The 20,945-nt window shown below is 40.4% G+C and overlaps 1 protein-coding gene across 1 annotated transcript in view; it reads right to left on the bottom strand.

The window, feature by feature from the left end:
• The window catches only part of RGS22 (regulator of G protein signaling 22), an 86,149-nt gene that overhangs the window by 10,621 nt on the left and 54,583 nt on the right, over positions 1 to 20,945 (bottom strand). Inside the window, exons 16-22 of the mRNA XM_070942092.1 lie at positions 19,593 to 19,787; positions 16,143 to 16,235; positions 14,335 to 14,501; positions 10,817 to 10,979; positions 6,312 to 6,470; positions 5,183 to 5,251; positions 1,613 to 1,771 (exon numbers count right to left, since the gene is read on the bottom strand). Coding sequence (XP_070798193.1) covers positions 1,613 to 1,771; positions 5,183 to 5,251; positions 6,312 to 6,470; positions 10,817 to 10,979; positions 14,335 to 14,501; positions 16,143 to 16,235; positions 19,593 to 19,787 — 1,005 coding nt within the window. The remainder of the gene's footprint in view (positions 1 to 1,612; positions 1,772 to 5,182; positions 5,252 to 6,311; positions 6,471 to 10,816; positions 10,980 to 14,334; positions 14,502 to 16,142; positions 16,236 to 19,592; positions 19,788 to 20,945) is intronic.

Here is a 20,945-nt window from a genome sequence, read left to right as displayed (position 1 = left end):
ATGAATGAGGGAGGGAGGGAGGGAGGGAGGGAGAAGCACACTTTTCTAACTTTTAAGTGTTTCAGACAGAGAATAAAAATTGCAAATACAAATAATTGGAACTGCTGTCATACTGCATCAGGCATTGTGTAGATACTCCTTGCTTTTAGTTCAACATCTCAAATGTTAATAGCAGCCATGTTACATAGTAAACAATTTGAATGTGTGCATAAGATTCATTAACTAATGGATAACTTAACAATGAACAATGAACTCAATTTTCTGAGCTTGCACAGCATACTGAAATGTCAACTAAGCACAGAAGATGGCCACACACTCAAGATGCCAGAGGAAAAGCTTATAAATTGCCATACAGTCTGCATAAACAAAGTGGGCAGTTGGAAGGGTAGGCTAGGAGGTCAAGAGCACAGCAAACAGCAGAGAACAAACCAATGTTTCATTTTATGCTTAGCAACCATTTCAGTTCTGGTTCAAGGTCTTATCATAGTTTGCCATCACAATGTTGATGCTTTTATAAAATGATAACAAGGTTAAAGCAAATCCTGGAGGGAAGAGGAGTTCAAAGCATGGGAAGGAGGGTTCTAAATCTTCTAGCCACAATTGGGAATTACAGTTTGATATTATGCTTGCACAACTAAGGCCTAGAGCTACAGAATCAGGATTCCTTGCTAGACTGTTGATCTTATTTGGTAAAAGCCACAGTATCCTATCCTGGATTGAATACTGTTGTGTCCTTATATGGGAATCCGCCGGTGGTTGGCTAATCCACCGGCGGGAAGTTTAAATAAATGTCATTGGCCGGCTAGCTTGCCAGAGCTGTATATAAGGAGGGCTCGGCAGCTCAGCCGGCAGTTCCGCTTGTGCTGAATAAAGTACTGAACGGACCTCTGCTGAGTCGCGTCTTCTTTTCCCTGCGCCAATCTAACAAATATGACAACCACAGTATGATTAAGTAGCCTAGAGACTGCCATTTAAACTGGGTAGCAGGATCAGACCTGATTATGAAGTGAAGGACTAGCAAGAAATTCTAGAGGTATAATCTAGAGGGACACAGTGGCTCAGTGAGTAAGATGTTGAGCTTGTCGATCGAAAGGTCGGCAGTTCAGCGGTTCGAATCCCTAGTGCCATGTAAAGGGGTGAGCTCCCGTTACTTGTCCCAGCTTCTGCCAACCTAGCAGTTCGAAAGCACGTAAAAAATGCAAGTAGAAAAATAGGGACCACCTTTGGTGGGAAGGCAACCGTGCATCTTTGGCGTGTAGTCATACCGGCCACATGACGTCTTCAGACAGCACTGGCTCTTCGGCTTTGAAACAGAGATGAGCACCACCCCCTAGAGTCGGGAACGACTAGCACATATGTGCGAGGGGAACCTTTACCTTTACCTTTAAACTAGACAAAGGGGAAGGAATGGGATATTTGAGAAAAAGGTATTTGGTCATCAAGGTTGTATTTCGGTATTTAGCTAAGTAATAGGACAAAGTCTCAAAGAGTCCTGGAGTTAGTATCTTTAGATCACCTATTCTGAAATGGTTCCAAAGTAATACCATAGCTCTAGACATAAATATTCTGGTTGCTGAGTAACTGCATTATTTCCATTTCTTAAATGCTGTACCTTATATTTCTGTACCTCCTGCCAGAAAATCACTCCATTCCCCAATAAATCTCCTTTCAGGGACACAAAGTGTTGAAACTGAAGAGCTGTGATGGGATTCATCAGAGCTTTACGGAAAGTAATGATTTCCTGAGATGAAAGCACCCAATTCTTCTTATGCTGTTGAAAGGAGGGATGGAGAAAAGAAAGCACACATTTTATACAACGGCAATAACACAAGCATTACTAGGGCAAGCTGTCTGATGCTTATCTCTGCATTGACCCCAATCTTCAGTAGTTCACTGCATAGACGCAGTAGAATTTGGCAGCCACTGTCTGTCTCCCACTCTTTTGTTTGATTTGGGCATAGTTTCTCTGGAAGGGACAACGGGAAAAAGGAAATGACTAATAATGATTTAGAACATATGACTGTGCTGTAAGGTATGAGTTATGAATAGAAAGGGGAAAAGTTTGAAATTGTTTAGAAACATGCAAGAGTAATCACAGATCGTGAAAGGTGCAAGTTTAAAACTGCCCTGCCCTTGACATCTTGTAGACAAAAGCCACTCTAAACAATCGCCATGAACCCAGACAGACGCTGAAAGTTTGTTGTTTCACTGAATGAATGCCACCAAGACATTTGTGGGTCTTCACATCAAGAAAAGGGGAGCACGGAGGACAAGTATGGAGGAATAGGCAGACTAAAAAGAAACCGAAAGAAACAAAAAAAAAATTAAAAAATCTAAATACCACTGCAGAACCTACCAGCACAGTGGAAGGAGTCATTTTTAAATGACACAAGACAGGGCTAAAATTCAAAATTTTTCCCTACCGGTTCTGTGGGCGTGGCTTGGTGGGCGTGGCAGGGGAAGGATACTGCAAAATCCCCATTCCCTCCCCACTCCTGGGGGAAGGATATTGCAAAATCTCCATTCCCACCCCACTCTGGGGCCAGCCAGAGGTGGTATTTACCGGTTCTCCGAACTACTCAAAATTTCTGCTACTGGCTCTCCAGAACCTGTTGAATTTCATCCCTGACACAGGAGATCAGGCAATAATTTGTAAAACAAATTTGAAACATGACATCTCATACATTTCTCCTACCTTGTTCCAAGATTTTTGAGAGACATCTTTAAAAAGGAAAGACACCATTAGGAGTAGAAAAAAATCTCTTGAAGAGATTCCCTGCACACAAGATGCCCCTCCTGAACTATCCCTCAGTCCTGCCTTCCTATTTAACCTGCCTGTATTCCCTGGTCCTGCCAAAAGAAACAACTACAGGGAGAAAAACAAAACAAAACAAAAACATTAGTGCCAAGTCCTTGGTGCTCTCTGAGCTGGGTTGCTTCTTTGCAGACATTTCATGACCAAACTAGGTAATGTCATCAGTGCAGGTAATCCTCAACTTCCAACAGTTCGTTTAGTGAATGTTCAAAATTACAACAGTACTGAAAAAAGTGACTTCTGACCATTTTTCACACTTACAACCATTCAAGGTCATATGATCAAAATTCAGACACTTGGCAACTGACTCATATTTATGACAGTTGCAGAATCCCAGGGTCATGTGATCCCCTTTTGCAACCTTCTGACAAGCAAAGTCAATGGGGAAGCCAGATTCACTTAACAGCCATCTTACTGACTTAACAACTGCAGGGGTTCACTTAACAACTGAGGCAAGAAAGGTCATAAAAAGGGGCAAAATTCACACCTGAGCCCAAAATTTATGTTGCTAAATGAGACATTTGTTGAGTGAGTTTTGCCCCATTTTACAACCTTTCTTGCCACAGTTGTTAAGTGAATAACAGTTGTTAAGTGAATTACATGTGAAGTGAATCTGGCTTACCCAGTGGTGGGATTCAGCCAGTTCGCACCACTTTGGGAGAACCAGTTGTTAACTTTCTGAGCAGTTTGGTGAACTGGTTGTTGGAAGAAATCATTAGGGCAGAGAACCGGTTGTTAAATTATTTGAATCCCACCACTGGGTTTACCCATTGACTTTGCTTGTCAGAAGATCACAAAAGGTGATCACATGATCCCAGGACACTGCAACCGTCATAAATGTGAATCAGTTGCCAATTATCTGAATTCTGATCACGTGGGGATGCTACAACGGTGGTAAGTGTGAATAATGATCATAAGTCACTTTTTCAGTGGTGTTGTAACTTTGAATAGTCACTAAATGAACTGTTGTAAGTCGAGAGCTACCTATAGAAGCTAAATCAAAAAGAAAAGTCCTCCGACCTCCAAGATATATAAAGAGTTTGCTGTTCTTTTGAGATAGAAAAAAAACTTTGATGATTAAAGAGAGAGAGGATACTGACTATTATAAGATATGGGGGAAATTTTATGATTGGTTAAAAAAAAGATATAGATAAAGATTGTGATAATTAAATAAGGAGAATGTTATATTAAATGTATTGTAATTTGGGGAAAATATTGCAACAGAGAAATGGAAACTATCAAGGAGAAATGAAGATAGGAGGAGTAAAGAAAGAAGAAGTCACGGAAGAAACACTGAGAAGACACACGGAAGGATTGATTGTTTGTTTAAAAAAAAAACTTTTATAAATAAAAAGAGAGGAAAAAAGGAAAAGGCCAGAACTGGTCTGATATATGTCATGTCACAAGGCTTTAAGTCATTTAACAAATCAATACGATCATCATGTGAGAACATAGCTATAAGTAAAACAGACTCCATGAGTCATGATTAATCCTGCTCACTGTGCTGCATATTTCATATTTTTTAATGAGTGCATTTAATCACTCTCAATAATAAATTATCTTCCAGTTGGTAAAAACCAATATTTTGTTCCAGAAAGAAAACATACTTTCTATATTAAATTAAAGTGTAAAGCCATGGCAAGCAATTAAAAGTAAAATATCAAAAGCTTGCATCTTTATTCAGGTATTGTTCATACATTTGTTAATTGCACTTGTAGCCACAGAAATCAAAAACAAACTTTTTTTAAAAAAAAGACCATTTAGATTTCTTTTTTTTTTTTAGGTTTCTGACTCCAATTGTATCAATTCGAACAGAGACTGTGGCATTTGCATTAACTTAATTTTCTTAATTTGACAATACGAGCCAATGCTACCGATGTAGCATCATGAATGCAATACTGAAATGACTGTTCTTACCTAACACCAGCTAGGCTTACTCTCCTGTTTATGTAAAGACTGCATAGTTTAGAGCAGGGGTGTCAAACTCGATTTCATTGAGGACCGCATCAGGGTTGTATTTGACATCGGCGGGGGTGGGGGGGCCATGGCCAGAGTGGGCGTGGCCAGCTCGATGTCACTGGTGTCGGGGGCGCCTGTGGTGGCCCCGAGCATTCTGCCAGAGAAAACAGGTTCCTGAGCTCCATTTTTGGCTGTGACAGCCTCCTGCAACCCTCTGCCAGCGAAAACGGACCTCTGTTTTTGATGGCAGAGGCACTGCGGGCCAGTCCTTTGCTGTTTCCAGGGCAGCCCTGCAGGTCAGATCTAAGCACCCCATGGGTAGCCTCCGGGCCTTGAGTTTGACACCCCTGGTTTAGAGGACGATGAGTCCATATTACACAGACCCAAGTAGAAACAAACACAGCTTGCCTTCCACGGTGCTTCTTTCCTTTCCTGTTCCTGAATTAAAATGTCTTCCGCTGCCTCTTCCATATGTAGCTGAAAGCAAACACGACAAAACAGCTTATTGATTACTTGCATGAATATTAATACCGATGCTGAGGGTGTCCTCGTTCCTTGAAGGATATCCTAACTCTGGTCAATATTGATTAGGCTTCCTTTAAAGAACGAAATTATATTTTCTTCAATCTGGACGGTCAAAAATCAAATACATTGGCTATCTTAAAATTTGAAGCTAATGAGGAAAAGGCATCCTGATTACTTCCTGAAATAGCATGGGCCTGAATGGACCACTGCTGAAAGAGAACAGCTGCCCTTAGATATACTAATACATTTTCCCCTAACTATTATTTCCCCTAGTCAGGAAAGTAACCTGATACACTGAATAAACTTTGAAGAAATGAAAAAGAACAGAAAACAAAGCCAGGCTTAATCTCCCAACTCCACACTCATAAAATCAGTGAAGTGAGGACTCTGCAGATTCAACAATTTTCCTCTTTGGAGGGGTACCAACTTAAAAGCCCCTTTCTCATCCAGTAGATTCATTGCAGCATAGAGCCAATAATTCTTTCCTACACTGAATGAAAGGCCTGGCTGATAGCCAGACAAGGACTCCATCTATTTTACTATCGTGCAGAAGAAAGGATCAATACTGTTCTTGATAGAAGGCAGTGCCGTAGGTGGGAGGATGAGCAACAGCTGCAGTGTGAGAAAAAGACAGGCTGAGCATGAAGGAGCCCAGCCTCTTGTCTTCAGAACCTGCATTATTCTGTGAGCTTCCACATGGACTGAATTGCATTTGTGTCTCAGTGAGGGAGGGACTGTGGATGATGGAAAGAATCTTGCAATGATCAAGGTCTCTACCTCCCGCCAGCAAACTCTGGAATGCTTGCCAGATGTAGAGGCCCAACTTTCATTTTCAGTGGCTTAGAAGAATATCTACTAAGGAATCCATTAGAAGCAAAACTGCCTACCAAGTCATCTGTACTCTCTTGCATGCTTCTTATGATCATTGATTTTCAGATAATCAAGCACTCTGAAGTATTCACCATTCAAACTACATGTCACTAGAATGCCATATAAATTATTAAAATATTACCTTTAGTGTTTTCCACTTTCCAGAGTCTTTGCGGGTATAAAACAGCGGCAACCACTTATTCTCTAATCTCTTCTGGGCGTACTTTTGAACGTCTAACAAGATTACGGGAGAAACTAGTTCATGAAGTACTTGCCCCCAGCCTCCATGTGACTTCATTACCTAGTAAAAACATCCAGGGGACCACAAAATGTTTGAGAGTAAAGCAAAGTCAAGGCAAAACAAGTGAGGAAAATCCAAAATTCATTTACCATTGATTGATTAATATTTGAGGCAGGCCTTCACAGGGTGGCTTTTGGGAAAAAAAATTAAAAATTCCAATTAAAGTAAAACTTAGATCATTAAAACAATAAAGCAATTATTTTTAAAACAGCGAAATAATAAAACAGATACACTTAGGGAACTTAGATAAACAAATATTTCTTGAGCTCCTTCCTAAATGGTAATGAAAAAGGGGATTGCTTCCCCTTTTCATGCAGAAAGCAACATTAACCAGAGATGCTCAATGTATCCAGAAGTATAGAGGGGATGTTTAGGAAGGGCAGTCCTGTAAATAGTTTGGTCCTAAACTATACATGATTTTATGCATCATATGGTCTTTATTTTATAGCCCAGTGTGTTTTGAATTAAAGAAGTCCTTCTTCAGAGCTACTGTGTCTATAAATCAACTTCAGCTTTTTAAGGGAAAGAATTTCCACTGTAATAGAGTCTTCATACAATCCCTTAATTACTTTCTATTATATACAGATAAAGGAATGTGAACTCCTTACTAGGTAATCTGTCAAATCTAGGGCAACATTTGCATCTGTTATCTTCCTTATAACTTGGTCTACCCCAGCCATCATGCCAGGCACACTTAAGCCATGCTGAATGTAAATGATGGAGGCCGTAATCCAACTCAGTGTAGGAAAGATAGTATAAGCATAGTTTCCATCTCCATGGAAAACAGCTATTTCCATCTATAACTGAAATGAACATAACCTACATTGATAAAATGCACGGGTGTCTAAAATTGTCATTTAAAATATTTTTTTTGTTAATATTATGTATAAGAAGATTAGGGGTGAAATGCTCCTGGTTTGGACCAGATCGCCCAATCCAGTAGCGATGGTGGTGGGTGGTTTGGAGAACCGGTAGCAGAAATCCCTGCCCCCCCTATGCCCAGCTGAGCCGCGCGATCATCAGAGGCTTTTTTTTTACTTTTAAAAGCATTTTTTCTACACATACTTTTAAAAGTTAAAAAAAAATGTTGGCCATGCCCACCCAGTCACATACCTCCCCCACCAAGCCACGCCCACAGAACCGGTAGTAACAAATTTTACATTTCACCACTGAAGAAGATACTCAAAAGGTAAACTTGGGCAGGAATTATACTGTATATGTCTGAGATATTTGAACTTTGGTTACTGTCCTACAATATTTTGGCATTTCCCCCCTCAGATCTTCTTTATTCTTAGTGATCTCTGATTCTAAAATACATTATGAGACCTGATTTCTTCCAAAACAACAAAAGTAATTTATTAAGTTTATATGCCACCCAGATCCTAATGACTCCCAAAGGCAAAGTACTGTAAGATGATTTTACTAAATCAACTCATTTATACACATTTACTGTATTTCCAAAGCATAGACATATATAACTCCAGGCCGACATACTAGCTAATATTAAACACATTTAATAAGAAAAATATGTTAATTTCAGCAATCTTAAAATAGGGGTGAAATTCTCTAATTTTAGAACCATTCAGTAATTTGAGGCACTTTTTTCTTTCTTGCCAAGAATGAAATATTCGTCATCATGCAATATAACAGATTATATTTTGAATGCAACTGTAACTAAAGGAGACCTTTAGAGTAATCAAGAGCCATCAACACCCTTTCACAATTTCAGAGTGAAAAGTTCTTTGCTTGCTTAGTCATTAGATGATGCCAAGGGAAAAACTACCAGATCCTGAGCCCCCACAATGAAATTTGGATATTCTTTTAAATATTAATTTGCGTAATGTATGTTTTATATGCATATTCATGTTTATAACATTTGGAACTATGTGTATATTCATTTGCTAAACATTTTAATCTCTTGGCTGCAAAAACCTCAGCTTATATCTTTGGTTTTCCAATATTCATCTAAATATCTAATATTTTAAAGTAATGTGTAATCCTTTTTCTCATCATTTTTATCTAAGTCTTAACACATATTCCTCTACAAGTATAAGTTAATTATCAGGTCATATAGGATAATCACTGTTGCAGGAAACACATTTAAATATGCATCCAACTTTCCTATAGAAGTCCATTAGAAGTATTTATTGAAAACAGGGACCATGCTATCTACTGAAGGAACCTGTTCAACATTATTGATCTTCTAAGAAGGCTTCTGAGAAGTCCACATTAACCAGTGTCTACGGAGATTCTCAATTATCCAAGTCATGGTTGTTCCAAAAGTGCTTTTTCCAAAAGACAACTGGATTTTCTTGGTGTTTTTTAAAAAATGTTTCACTTCTCATTTAAGAAGCTTCTTCAGTTTAATTCAGTTCTTCTTCAGCACTGAAGAAGCTTCTTGGATGAGAAGTGAAACATTTTCAATCCCCCTCCCGCAAGAAAGTCCAGTTGCCTTTTGGAAAAAGCACATTTGGGACATGCATACATTTTAAGTCAGTAGTGGAATTCAATTTTTTTTTTTTTTGCTACTGGTTCTGTGGGCGTGGCTTGGTGGGCGTGGTGTGATGTGGTAGGCATGGTTTGGTGGGCGTGGCAGGGGAAGGATACTGCAAAATCTCCATTCTCATCCCACTCCAGGGGAAGGATGCTGCAAAATCCCCATTCCCTCCACACTCTGGGACCAGCCAGAGGTGGTATTTGCCGGTTCTCTGAACTACTCAAAATTTCTGCTATCGGTTCTCCAGAACCTGTCAGAACCTGCTGAAGAGCACCCCTGTTTTAAGTCTTAAGATGAGCTACCATATCAAGAGAGGCTCAGATTATCCTATTTTGGATACGTTATGTAAAGATCTAACTCTTTGGAGAAGACTGTAATGCTGGGAAAGGTGGAAGGAAAGAGAAGGGGATGACCAGCAGCAAGTTGGACAGGCTCAATTACAGTGCTGATACAGTGCTGAAAGAGTCAGTTAGGGACAGATTGTCACAGGAAATTGATCTACATGGTTGCTATGAGTCAACAACAACTTGATGGCACAATAGCTGAAACAGGCTCCGATTCAATCCCTCCAAGACTGAGTGGCTGTGGCTGCCGGCGTCCCGATATAGTCAGCTGGTGCCATCGCTGACTATTGGGGGCGAGACATTGGCCCCCACGGAGAGGGTGCGTAACTTGGGTGTCCTCCTGGACGCACGGCTGTCCTTAGAAGAGCATTTGACGGCCGTGGCCAGGGGGGCTTTCTATCAGGTCCGCCTGATACGCCAGTTGCGCCCCTTTCTGGATCGGGACTCCCTATGCACGGTCACTCATGCCCTCGTTACTTCCCGCCTTGACTACTGTAATGCTCTCTACATGGGGCTCCCCTTGAGGAGCACTCGGAGGCTCCAACTGGTGCAGAATGCGGCCGCGCGGGTACTTATGGGGGCGGCATGGCGCTCCCACGTGACACCTCTCCTGCGCGAGCTGCATTGGCTTCCGGTGGTCTTCCGAGTGCGCTTCAAGGTGTTGGTTCTCATCTTCAAAGCGCTCCATGGCTTAGGACCCAGTTATTTACGAGACCACCTTCTGCCTCCGATAACCTCCCACCGGCCAACACGCTCCCACAGAGAGGGTCTCCTCAGGGTGCCGTCTGTCAGGCAATGTCGGCTGGCGACCCCCCGGGGAAGAGCCTTCTCTGTGGGGGCACCCGCCCTCTGGAATGAGCTGCCCCCAGGGATACGACTAATCCCGGATCTCCGGACCTTCCGCCGGGCCCTGAAGACGTTTTTATTTCAGCAAGCCGGGCTGGGTTAAAAAATTTTTAATTGGTGAATTTTATGGGTAATGGGGTTTTAAATTGGAGAAGCCTAAGATAATTTAATTCTGTTTTAATGTATTTTAATATTTGTATTGTGTGTTTTTAATTTTGGCTGTTCACCGCCCCGAGTCCTTCGGGAGAGGGGGCGGTATAAAAATTTAATAAATAAAATAAATAAAATAAATAATAAATAAATCATCAAATATTTATTCTGTTGCCATCTAGTGGTCATCTGGATTTTGCAACCCAAATTATAGTAGTTTTACTCTAGGAAACGTTCATTTATATGGAAGAATAGGTACCTTTCCAATCCACTTAATCTGTAAGGCTGTCATTCCCTGCTTCTGTGGGGCTGCATTTTGAAAAAAAAAAAACTTCTACATAGAAGCCTGGTTTTATTTAAAGGGCATCAGATCAAACTAAAACACAATGCATGTTGGCCACCAGGAAAAATATAGCTTAGTACTAAGCACACAACTCAGCAATCATAAGATGTGAAAACGAACGGAACCAGCACCATCTTCTACTAACATTTTAAATGCAGCCAGTTACCTGCTCTTGTTCTTCTTTTGTAGCTGGGCTGTCAGGTCCTAAGAAATATTTCTTATTTAGATATTTCTTTTTAATGTCCTTAGATTTTTCCTCTCGTTGTACTTTATTTTTGTGTAACATTCTTCTGAACTGCTCAATGTCTATCCAGCACAAGAGGTCCGCGCTACAAAAGAAACAATATGTTTTTATCCAGTGATGGGATTCAAATAATTTAACAATTGGTTCTCTGCCCTAATGATTGGCTGGGTGGGTGTGGCCATGGTGCGTGTGGCCAAGGGGTGTGACAGGCAGCACTTGGCCTCCTGCACCCCCCCCCGGAGCAAAAATAGGCTGCGGGGGCACTGCCCCCCTCGTGCTCCATTTTAGGTCTAGTAGGCCTCTGTGGAGCATCCTGGGAGCAAAAATGGGCCGCGGGGGAACTTCTGGAAGGGGAGGCGCAGGAAGGAGAGGGGCCAGTCAGCAATTTAACAACTGATTCTGCCAAAGTGGTATGAACCAGCTGAATCTCACCACTGTTTTATCACAGCATCATAAATATTACTTCGCACCAAGGATGGGCAAGATAGGAGGAGATGGTCACTATCTACCCAGTGGTGGGTTGCTCCCTGTTCATGCAAACCGGTAGTGGCAGTGGCAGGAGGCTCCACCCACCCGCCTGGACGTCATCAAAAATGCTCTGTGCATCTGTAGAAGTGCCATGCGCTCACTTAGCAAGCAAGCGCAACCATGCGCTCCCAATAGTGAACCTGTAGTAAAGAAAATTGAAACCCACTACAGCATCTACCATCTACTGACATCACCAGAAAGGGCAGATTCCCCCCCCTTTTTTTGTGTGTGTTTTTACTGTTTTAGTCTGAAGATGAAAACAAGTACAGGAGGCCTCTAGCAAACAAATTGTTCCTATCCTCACCTTAAATTACCCCATCCCCATCCTCTGAAATCCCCATTCTCCTAATGGTGTGTTCTATTCTTATTCATAATTCTTCAGGCATACATCCAAATGAAATTCTATAATCTGAATAAACATGGATAGAACGGCACTGAGTAATTGTATGCAGCAGGCACTTTGCCACTCAGAACAAGTAATTCTTCCACATACTTACAGGAGCCATGAAGATTGACAAAGGTGAATTGGCAACCTCCACAAGCTCTCTAATAGGATAGATAACTGAAGTGGTGGGTTTCTACTGGTTCGCCCCAGTTCGGGCAAACTGGTAGCGGTGGTGGCGGAGGCTCCGCCCACCCACCTGGACGTCATCACAGACACTCTTCACATGTGCAGAAGCGCCACACATGAGCAAAGCAAGCACGCACATGCACTCACAGTTCCGACCTGGTAGTGAAGGTAAGTGAAAACCACTACTGGATTACTGGTGATGTCAGCAACTTCTACGAACTTGTCCACGTTTTCAAATTTATGGTATTATATAAAATGAAAGGAAATCCCCATGTAAACTATCTGGAATTCTTGGAGGAAAGGTGGGTATACAAAGCTAACAAATACATAAAATAAAAAATAAAACGGAAGTTGACCTCTAGTGTCTGTGGATGCATCTATGTATCCTTGGCAATAACGTGGAAGAAATTTGTCACAACTTCTACAGGGACGATTTTCAACTCTCTGGTCCAACTATTTAACCTGGGTTTCCTGTTTCGCTTCCAAACCTGGGTAAGGTCTACCACTGGCTGTTTTGCTGCCACGTATTGAGGGGAGTGGAATTATAGAGAATAAAAAACAGCAGGGACAGCATTTTCCTGATTTTTGCTGAACTCTTAAAAATGTAGGAGTGGGGTAGCTGATTTTTGGATGAGTGACAAGGAGGAAAATCCAGGAGAACTATAAGTTAGAGTGGGGAATTGCAAAATACCCTGCAAGAAGCCAATAACAAATCACTTGTATATTGTGGGCAATAAATGTAATTGAGTTGACACTGATTTAATTGCAACAACAGATGTAAAATTATTACTATGGCAATTAACAAAGCTTTTGGTATCGTTTAATAACTGTTGTCTTATTAAAGCAACCTTTCCACCTTGTCACCTTCATGTATTGTAGTCCAGAGCCAAGAATTTCCTAATCTGCATGGCCAAACATATCTGGAAGGTGCCACGTTAGAGAATGATATATTAATAGCTTCCTAAATGGAAACTGACTTGCTTGTAGCTACTACAACTGCAGTGAGTACACTGGACTACAATTGCCCATAAGACCCAAAAGTCTTGCTTCCTTTATGTTTCTACACTGCATGCTGGAAAGAGGACATGGTTCGTACATAGTACAAAAAGCAGAGATTTCTTTCTTTGAAAATAATTGGCTCATTTACACGCTCCATTTACTATTCCAACTAAATTCAGGTTTTAAAACTCTTTACTTCAGCCCAAGTAAGTTAAGCTTGGAAACTACTTTATCTAATCTATAAAACGTCATGTGCCTTAATTGCACACATGTTACAGCTTTGTGAAACTTTGATTCACAGATTTGGTTCAGCATATCTCTAAATTGAGCCAACTTTCCTACTGCTTTAGAAAATGGAATCAAATGGTCAGATCTGACGAGAAAGGATTGGGAAAACCAAGTCAAAAACAATTGAAATGTTATGTTTAATTGTGGGTTTTTTTCCCAAACTGATTTGAATTGTTAAATTGAATTAAATTGCTATTTCTAAGTGAATCACTAATTCAAATTGTGCAAGAATCAATTTCTACACTCTAATAAACATCACTGCTAGATTGATCTTATTGCAGAGGCCCTTCAAAACAAAAAAAGGTTGAGAAACACTGACCTAGATTGCTATAACAAACCTCCTGGCTTAAGTAGGCTTTGCACCTGTAGCACACTAAATGACACCTTTCCAGAAATGTAAAATCTCATTAAAAGAGAAACATTTTGCATTGAATGCTGCATGTGTGAGATAATAAAATTTCATACATTAACCTAATTTGCCTTATTTTCCTCTTTATTCTTTGGTACTGGACAAATGAACTAGAAGAAAGTATATCTGCAGATATGGATATCGTATCCTTAATCAGTGGATGGAAATGACAAGAATAGAAACTGGAATATAATGGAAGTTCAAAATGTGCCTGGAGCCAAAACATTTTTTTAAAGATAAAATTTGGAGTGAAGTATATATGAATCCTTGGCATGCAGACCAGGGGTAGGTTCTACTTACCTTTACTACTGGTTTGCAACGAGATTGCACGTGTGTGCTCGCTTCACTCACGTGTGTGCCAAGCTTCTGCGCATGCGCAGATCACCTATGATGACATGCGGGGTGGTGGACGGAGCCTCCCGCTGGTTTTACTACCAGTTCTTGTGAACCGGTCCGAACCGGGGGCAACCCACCACTGATTCATACACATCTCATTCTTTAAAGACACTAGCTGTTCAAAATCCACCAAGCGGTGAAGAGTCTTGCTATTTCATTGTCATACCAATGAAGTAAGATATAGAAATTATAAACATTACTAGGGAAATTGGAGTTCACAATAGGGCCACTCGATAACAGGAGAAATACCTTGCTGATTGCTCCTCAAGAAAGATACGGAATTGTTCCAAATCTATCCTGTTGTTAAGCAATTTCATAATGGAGTATGATTTGAAACCCTCAGGATAGTCTTGTTCAACAGAATCTACAAGTTGAATAGACTCAGACTTCCGGAGAACTTCTTCAACTGCCAAAGCCTAAGGAAAAAGTTGTACAGGATAATGCTCGTATTTCCTGGTTTCCTAGCCCACGAAGATATGTATTTCTTCTTTGTTTTATGCAGTTTCATTGTATTTCAGGATCAAAGATTAAAGGACACCTCTGCCCATCCAGATCTATGACTGGGTGCATATTTGATTAAAGATAATATCTGTATCATCTCTTGTCACTAATAAATGGCTTTATGTAGGAGTGACAGCTGACTACAAAAACTAGGGTTGTGTGGACATCTATATAAGAGAAAAGAACAAAAAGGTCATCTATTCCTTTTTTGTAACATCATCTTTCCTAATATAACACTGGCACCATGATAATTGCTGGCATTTTAAAGGCTCAAGAGAAGATAATGTATTGTTTCTCTCAACACAATATACGAATCCAGGACACCATAGCAGATATAGGCAGAAAATGGGGACATGACTTCTAGAAGATGATCTGCATATTGCACATATGTTGTCTATAGCACTATTTCAGAGCCAAATTGTTGCTTTGAAAATGGGCCATTTTGTAACATCATGCTTTCAAAGCACTTTTGTTAAAGGAGACTGGTATGTTCTATTCCATTGCCCTCCCACCAATGGACTTCTTTGGTTACATTTGCTGGGAATTATGAGGGTTGAAGTTCAACACATTGAGAATTTCCAGAAGTCTGCCTTAGGATATGATTTAACAGTATAACTATTTCCTTATTGCTAGAGAAAGGAGAAAGCTATGTCTTTTTATGATAAAAATACTATTATACTATACTACTATTCAGGAATATCCCCAGCATGTGTTTTATGGCCTATTGTATGAAATATTATTCACTGGTTGATGCTATATCAGTGTATCTGTGAGAAAGAGCAATGAATGTAGCATTTTGGCTATACAACTAAGATGAGAATAAAATCTAGTGAGATCTACAATTCATTTCTCACAGTACTTTTAATATAAAGGTGGAGGATTTTGCTTTTGGGGTGAGTCGCCAACTGCTTATAATTAATATTAATTCCCCCAAGCTCATAGAAAGAAAACAATACTCATTTGCATTTGATAATCAGATAAAATTCCCCCTGTATTGAAGTTGTATGTTTATTGTCCCATATTCTTCCCTCTATCTTATCAATTAGTAGTAACAGCATTAATAGCAGAGGTGGTATCCAACTGGTTCTGACCAGTTCGCTCGAACCAGTAGCGGAAATCGCAGGTGGGCCTGCCCCTGCCCCCCCCCGGCTCTATGCTATCCTATTTAGGCACTTTTTTTAGGCCGGGCGCATGCATGAAAGGCAGGCGCACGTACAAACCGTGCATGTGCACGAAGCGAACATGCCCGTGGAGAACCAGTAGTAACATAATCCAAAAACCACTGCTGATTAGTAGTATTAATAGGATGAATATTGTTCATTTGCACAGCAAGCCTTTTCTCATGACACACTATAATATTAAAGCCATGCAGCAATTGGCTGGTATGGAGTAAATGTTTGCAGATTGAATGTTTTTAACGTAGAACTGCACTGTGTAAAAACTTCATAGGTTTCTCAAGAGACAGATTTGCTGCCACAGAGAAGCACACAGGGTTAAGCGCTCAATATGAGGCAAGAATAAGGATGTTGTTTTTGTTAATAGGTGCTTGCCTTTACCTCATCCTTCTTGGAAATGCCCTCTGCATGCAAAGCCTTCAGCTTTTTAAAGTACACCGAGTCCAGCTGTCGAATTTCTTCCACCAGCTCCACCTAATAAAATAATAACTTCTGTCATCCACCCAGGACACATTGCAGAAAGAAAGATGAAGGGGTAGGAGAGGAAAGCTGCCAATGACAGTGGGTAGAAAAGAACCACACTTGCCAGGAACAAGACAGATGTTGAGGAAACATATCTCTGCATGTTGCATTTCCTTCAAACCAGATGATTGAAGGAGAATATTTGCTGAAACAGCTAAAGCCACAAATATTGTGTGCATCCATTTGGCCCCTCCAGAATCAAGAAAGACTTGTGGAGTTGCTTCTGGGAAGTTTCCTTTATTGTTCCTTATCTACCGTGTGTCAGGGTTCCAAGTAACGGGCCCAACAGAATCAAAATTCCAAGACAGGTGAGTTCCTCAAAGAATAGATTTATTAGGCACATCATATTGGCACATCTGGGGAAACCCAACTCTGAACCTTCCTCAGGTTTTCCCCTAATTCAAAGTAAAGTTTTTCCTCCCCTGCCCAGGCAGTCCATCACATGGTCCAATCAAGTCACAGTCCACGGGTCACTCTGTCTCAGACCCCAACTCCTTGCACCTGATGGGAAAACTCTTGGTTCTCAGGAGAAAGAATTTTATTATGGCTAAAATTCCCCAGTTATCTCTTCCTCCCCCCTCCCATTCCCACAGCTCAACTTTGTTCGCTGTGGCAGCCCTGAAGTGCCAAGAGGGAAAATGGCTCCAGGGCTAACACTGTGTATCCCCGAAAATAAGACCTGGTCTTATTTTCTTTTGGGCCCCAAAATAAGCACCAAGTCTTATTTTCGGGGGATGTCTTATCCACTTACCTTAGGACCACCACAGCCAGGCCTCCCACACCCCGACACCTGTCGCGCTGCTGCCTGACTTCTTCTGTGGCTGCTCACAGCCGCTTGTGGCCAGATGGCCCATGGCTCATCACACTGGTGTCGCCACTCATGGCAGCAGGCCATGTGGTGTGTTATATCGTTGCATGTGTGAGTGGCAGCACAGGTACTACATGCCATACAGCATCCTGCCACAAACGGAGCACTAGCGCAATGCGTCATGTGGTGTCCAACCATGAGCGGCCACAAGCAGGAGCAGAAGTCAGCCAGCAGTGCGACAGGTGTTGGGCCATTGGAGGCCTGGCTGTGGCAGTCCTAAGGTAAGCGTCTGCGGGGCGTGTGAGGCAGCTCCACCCCCCTTAGCTTGATTTTTATACATGCACCTTGCCCCATTCGTACAACCAGATGGTGAGGGAGCTTAACTAGGGCTTGTTTTTGGGGTAGGGTTTATATTAGGCATAAAAATCAGGCTAGGGCTTGTTTTTGGCATAGGTCGTATTTTTGGGGAAACACGGTATAGACAGAAATCTTGACATATTAAAGTAACTAGTTGCATCACTGTAGATATATTCTGGGAATTGTTAAGGAGCAGCTGTTTTACCAAATTTCTCCAGACAAAACATTCCATACTTTGCCCTCTTGGATGCAGCCCCTCCCTCCTGGAATCCAGACTACATTCCACCACAGAATCTCACTTAGGGAGAAATATCCTCTCGTTTTCAAAGAAAACTGTGGCAAAGTCACTAGTGGTGTGTGCATGCTAATTGATATGTTTGATTTGTTTTGTTTTTTTGTTTTGCATGAAAAACAAAATTCAACCTAAACTCACCAGGTTATTCAATATGGACTAACAAGTGCACTTATTAATTTCTTTGTTATAAAAAATATGCTAAAAGCACCAAAAAGAACGTTGCTTCTTCTGATAGGGAATGGATAGTGCTTATTGGGACTACAGGCAAATAATCTTTACTGGAACATTAACAAGTTTTTGTATAATTTGTAAGCTACCTTGGTAGGATTCGAATCCAGAAATTTGAATTGCAAATAATGTTGATAAGTAATAAACAAATAAAATGGGAGCACCAAAATATAGCATCGGTAGCAGCATGTTGGGGAAAATGCTAAGGTCTGTTCAATTACAAAGGAAATCCTACAAGCTTAAGGAGGAAAAACTTAACTAAAACTAAAAACGTAACGAGAAAAAATTCAAAACAAAGCATTATGCTCAACAGCCATAGAATTGGAAAAGAAAAATAGGAGAATAGATTATTAACTTGGACAGAAAGGATGACTGATCTCTAAACGGGAACATTCTGCAACATTTACCAAAATTTAACATTCAAATGGTTGTAATTAAGTAATTGAAAAATAATTTTTGTCTTTGAAACTGCTATTCTTGCTGCCAAAAAGGAAGAAGTAATTGCTAATATCACCTCCTTTGAACTGCTGTTGGGAAAAAGCATCCTAAATACTTTATTCGAAATACAAGCTGAAGAGTATAAAGGTAGCTGGTAATATTGTTTTGTTTTGCAGAACTATGTGCCTATAAATGACCCTGTATCACTTTGTTTTGTTTAATTGGCATAGCAATAAACCTTCAGTTAAAAATTGCCGACGGCAGTCTTTTTACATTTCAGCAAAGAATTTGGGAAGAATATGGGAGAATGAAAAATGCGGACTGTTTCCCTAATGATGGTAGGAATGGAGTAAAGTCAAACAAAGGAGATGCTGAAACGGAGGTTAGGTCATAGTTAGGAAGATTAAGACAGGCTTCATATGGAAGGATTATATACATGGTGGAGCAAATACTAACATGTTAATAGCTTCAATCTTAATATTTATAATATTATAATTATGTGAGTATTATTAATGTAACTAGTATTATCAATATTACCACTATTATTATGTATCAAAACTAACGATACCCAGATGCCACACTGTTCATGTATTTAATAACTATGTATATTTAAAAATAAAAAAGTATATACTGTATTTTTTGGACTATAAGACACACTGGTGTATAAGACGCACTAAGATTTTGAAGAGGTAAGTAAGGAAAAAACGTTTTTGTCCTCCCCGGCCCCCAGGGGCACTCTGCAGGCCTCCCAAACCCTCTGTGTGCCCCATTTTTTGCAAAAACAGGGTCATTTTTCGCCCGTTTTTGCAAAAAACAGGGCATGCAGAGGGTTTGGGAGGCCTGCAGAGTGCTCCTGGGGACCTGGGAGGGCAAAAACGCCCCCGTTTTTGCAAAAAACAGGCCCTTTTTCGCAAAAACAGGGGCGTTTTTGCCCCTCCCCAGTCCCCAGGAGCACTCTGCAGGCCTCCCAAACTCTCTGCGTACCCTGTTTTTGCAAAAAACGGGCCCATTTGTCACAAAAATGGGATGAGCAGGATGGGGGTTTGGGAGGCTGTATTCGGTGTATAAGACGCACCAACATTTCCACCCTCTTTTAGGTGGGGAAAAGTGGGTCTTATACTCCGATAAATATGGTATATATATATATATATAAAAAGACAGGCTTCATATGTTCATAGATTACCTTCCCATACGTTTCTCGGTCTTCCTCTATCATCTTCATCCATGGAACCAAAAGAAGGGAGAGGATATATTCTTCTGCTGGGTCAAAAAGATCTTCAAATGGCGGATCAATTCTTTTGTAAATCTCATTTTTTGTAGTCTGTTCTATTCCAATATCCATTACAGCAGAAGGAGCAATATAATTGGCATAAAGGAGCTATGTTAGATTAAAAAAAGAAGAAGAGAGAAATGGCTCAACAATTATCAAGTACAATAAAGTTCTGTTAAAATGAAAGATCAAAAATATTGTTGTAATATTATTTGAATTAACTTAAGTTTTTTTATTGTGTACTGTAACTAATAACTGCAAAATGTAGTTTCTCCTTTCTTCCCTATTTATTTTTTCTGACAATTTCTACTTTATTTTTTTCCCCTCAAACAAAAGAATATATATTTTTCCTTGATCCTAAGACTGGTTCATGCACAAACTGCTTTATGGGTATTTGTGAACAAGATCCAGATAAGTACATGTTACGTATTGTGGCAGACACAGTGATTTTTAAACAAAGACACTTCGATGCATTATACGCTATACATAAAGCAAAGTCCTGCAGTAGTAGGTCTTAGTATACTGTTCTGAACTGAATGAATATAAGAAAGTCTTGTATAAAGAAGGAGCAGTAGCATAGGGCAGGCTAGATTAAAATCTGTCAGATATTATAGTTACTTAGAAAGTTTCTTTAAAAAAAAAAAACACAGAAGCGGTTTTAAAAAAATGCCACTGTGTGTGGTCTAGTAGTAAAATCCACTTTAACGTCATAGTTCTCTGCCATTTCATCCTGCAGCACCTTCAGAGCATCTAGACCGCAAGTCTAAGTCATCAATGTACCTTATTATGCTTATTTTTGATTGGTAAGAAGTTCCAGGGTAAAGTTATGCTGGCCTTGTTTCCTTTGGAAGAAGATCAGTCCTACCAATGTTTTAAAATACTGACATTTATTTATAGCTATCCAGGTTGAGCCCAGGGCTGCTACATCAGAGAAAACAACCTGCACCACAAAATGTTCTTAGCTTGTCCTCCTCAAGTCTGTAATTTCTCTTCCCATGTACACATTATCTAAAACAACATCACTCTTAGCAAGCAATTGCCTAACAGCTGAAAACCCCAATCAGTCATTTCCCTAATAAGATCTTCAGCAACATTACCAGAACTATTGGAGACACTTGTTGGCTGCATTCCTGAATCAATTATCTTTTCCTATTTCATCCCTATGAAACAACATTTGAGAACTCGATCGCAAATGATGACCCAATGTAGTTCAACTTCTGTCAGTTTTAAGTGTGAAAAAATGTCATGGAACTTTGAAGAGTACAT

Source organism: Pituophis catenifer, unplaced genomic scaffold (genome assembly GCF_029215685.1).
Source record: "Pituophis catenifer annectens isolate HBS135680 unplaced genomic scaffold, rPitCat1.0.hap2 SCAF_3, whole genome shotgun sequence".
In the NCBI taxonomy this organism is placed as follows: Eukaryota; Metazoa; Chordata; class Lepidosauria; order Squamata; family Colubridae; genus Pituophis; species Pituophis catenifer.
Note: the sequence above shows the minus strand (reverse complement) of the source record. Positions and strands in the feature narration are given on the sequence as shown.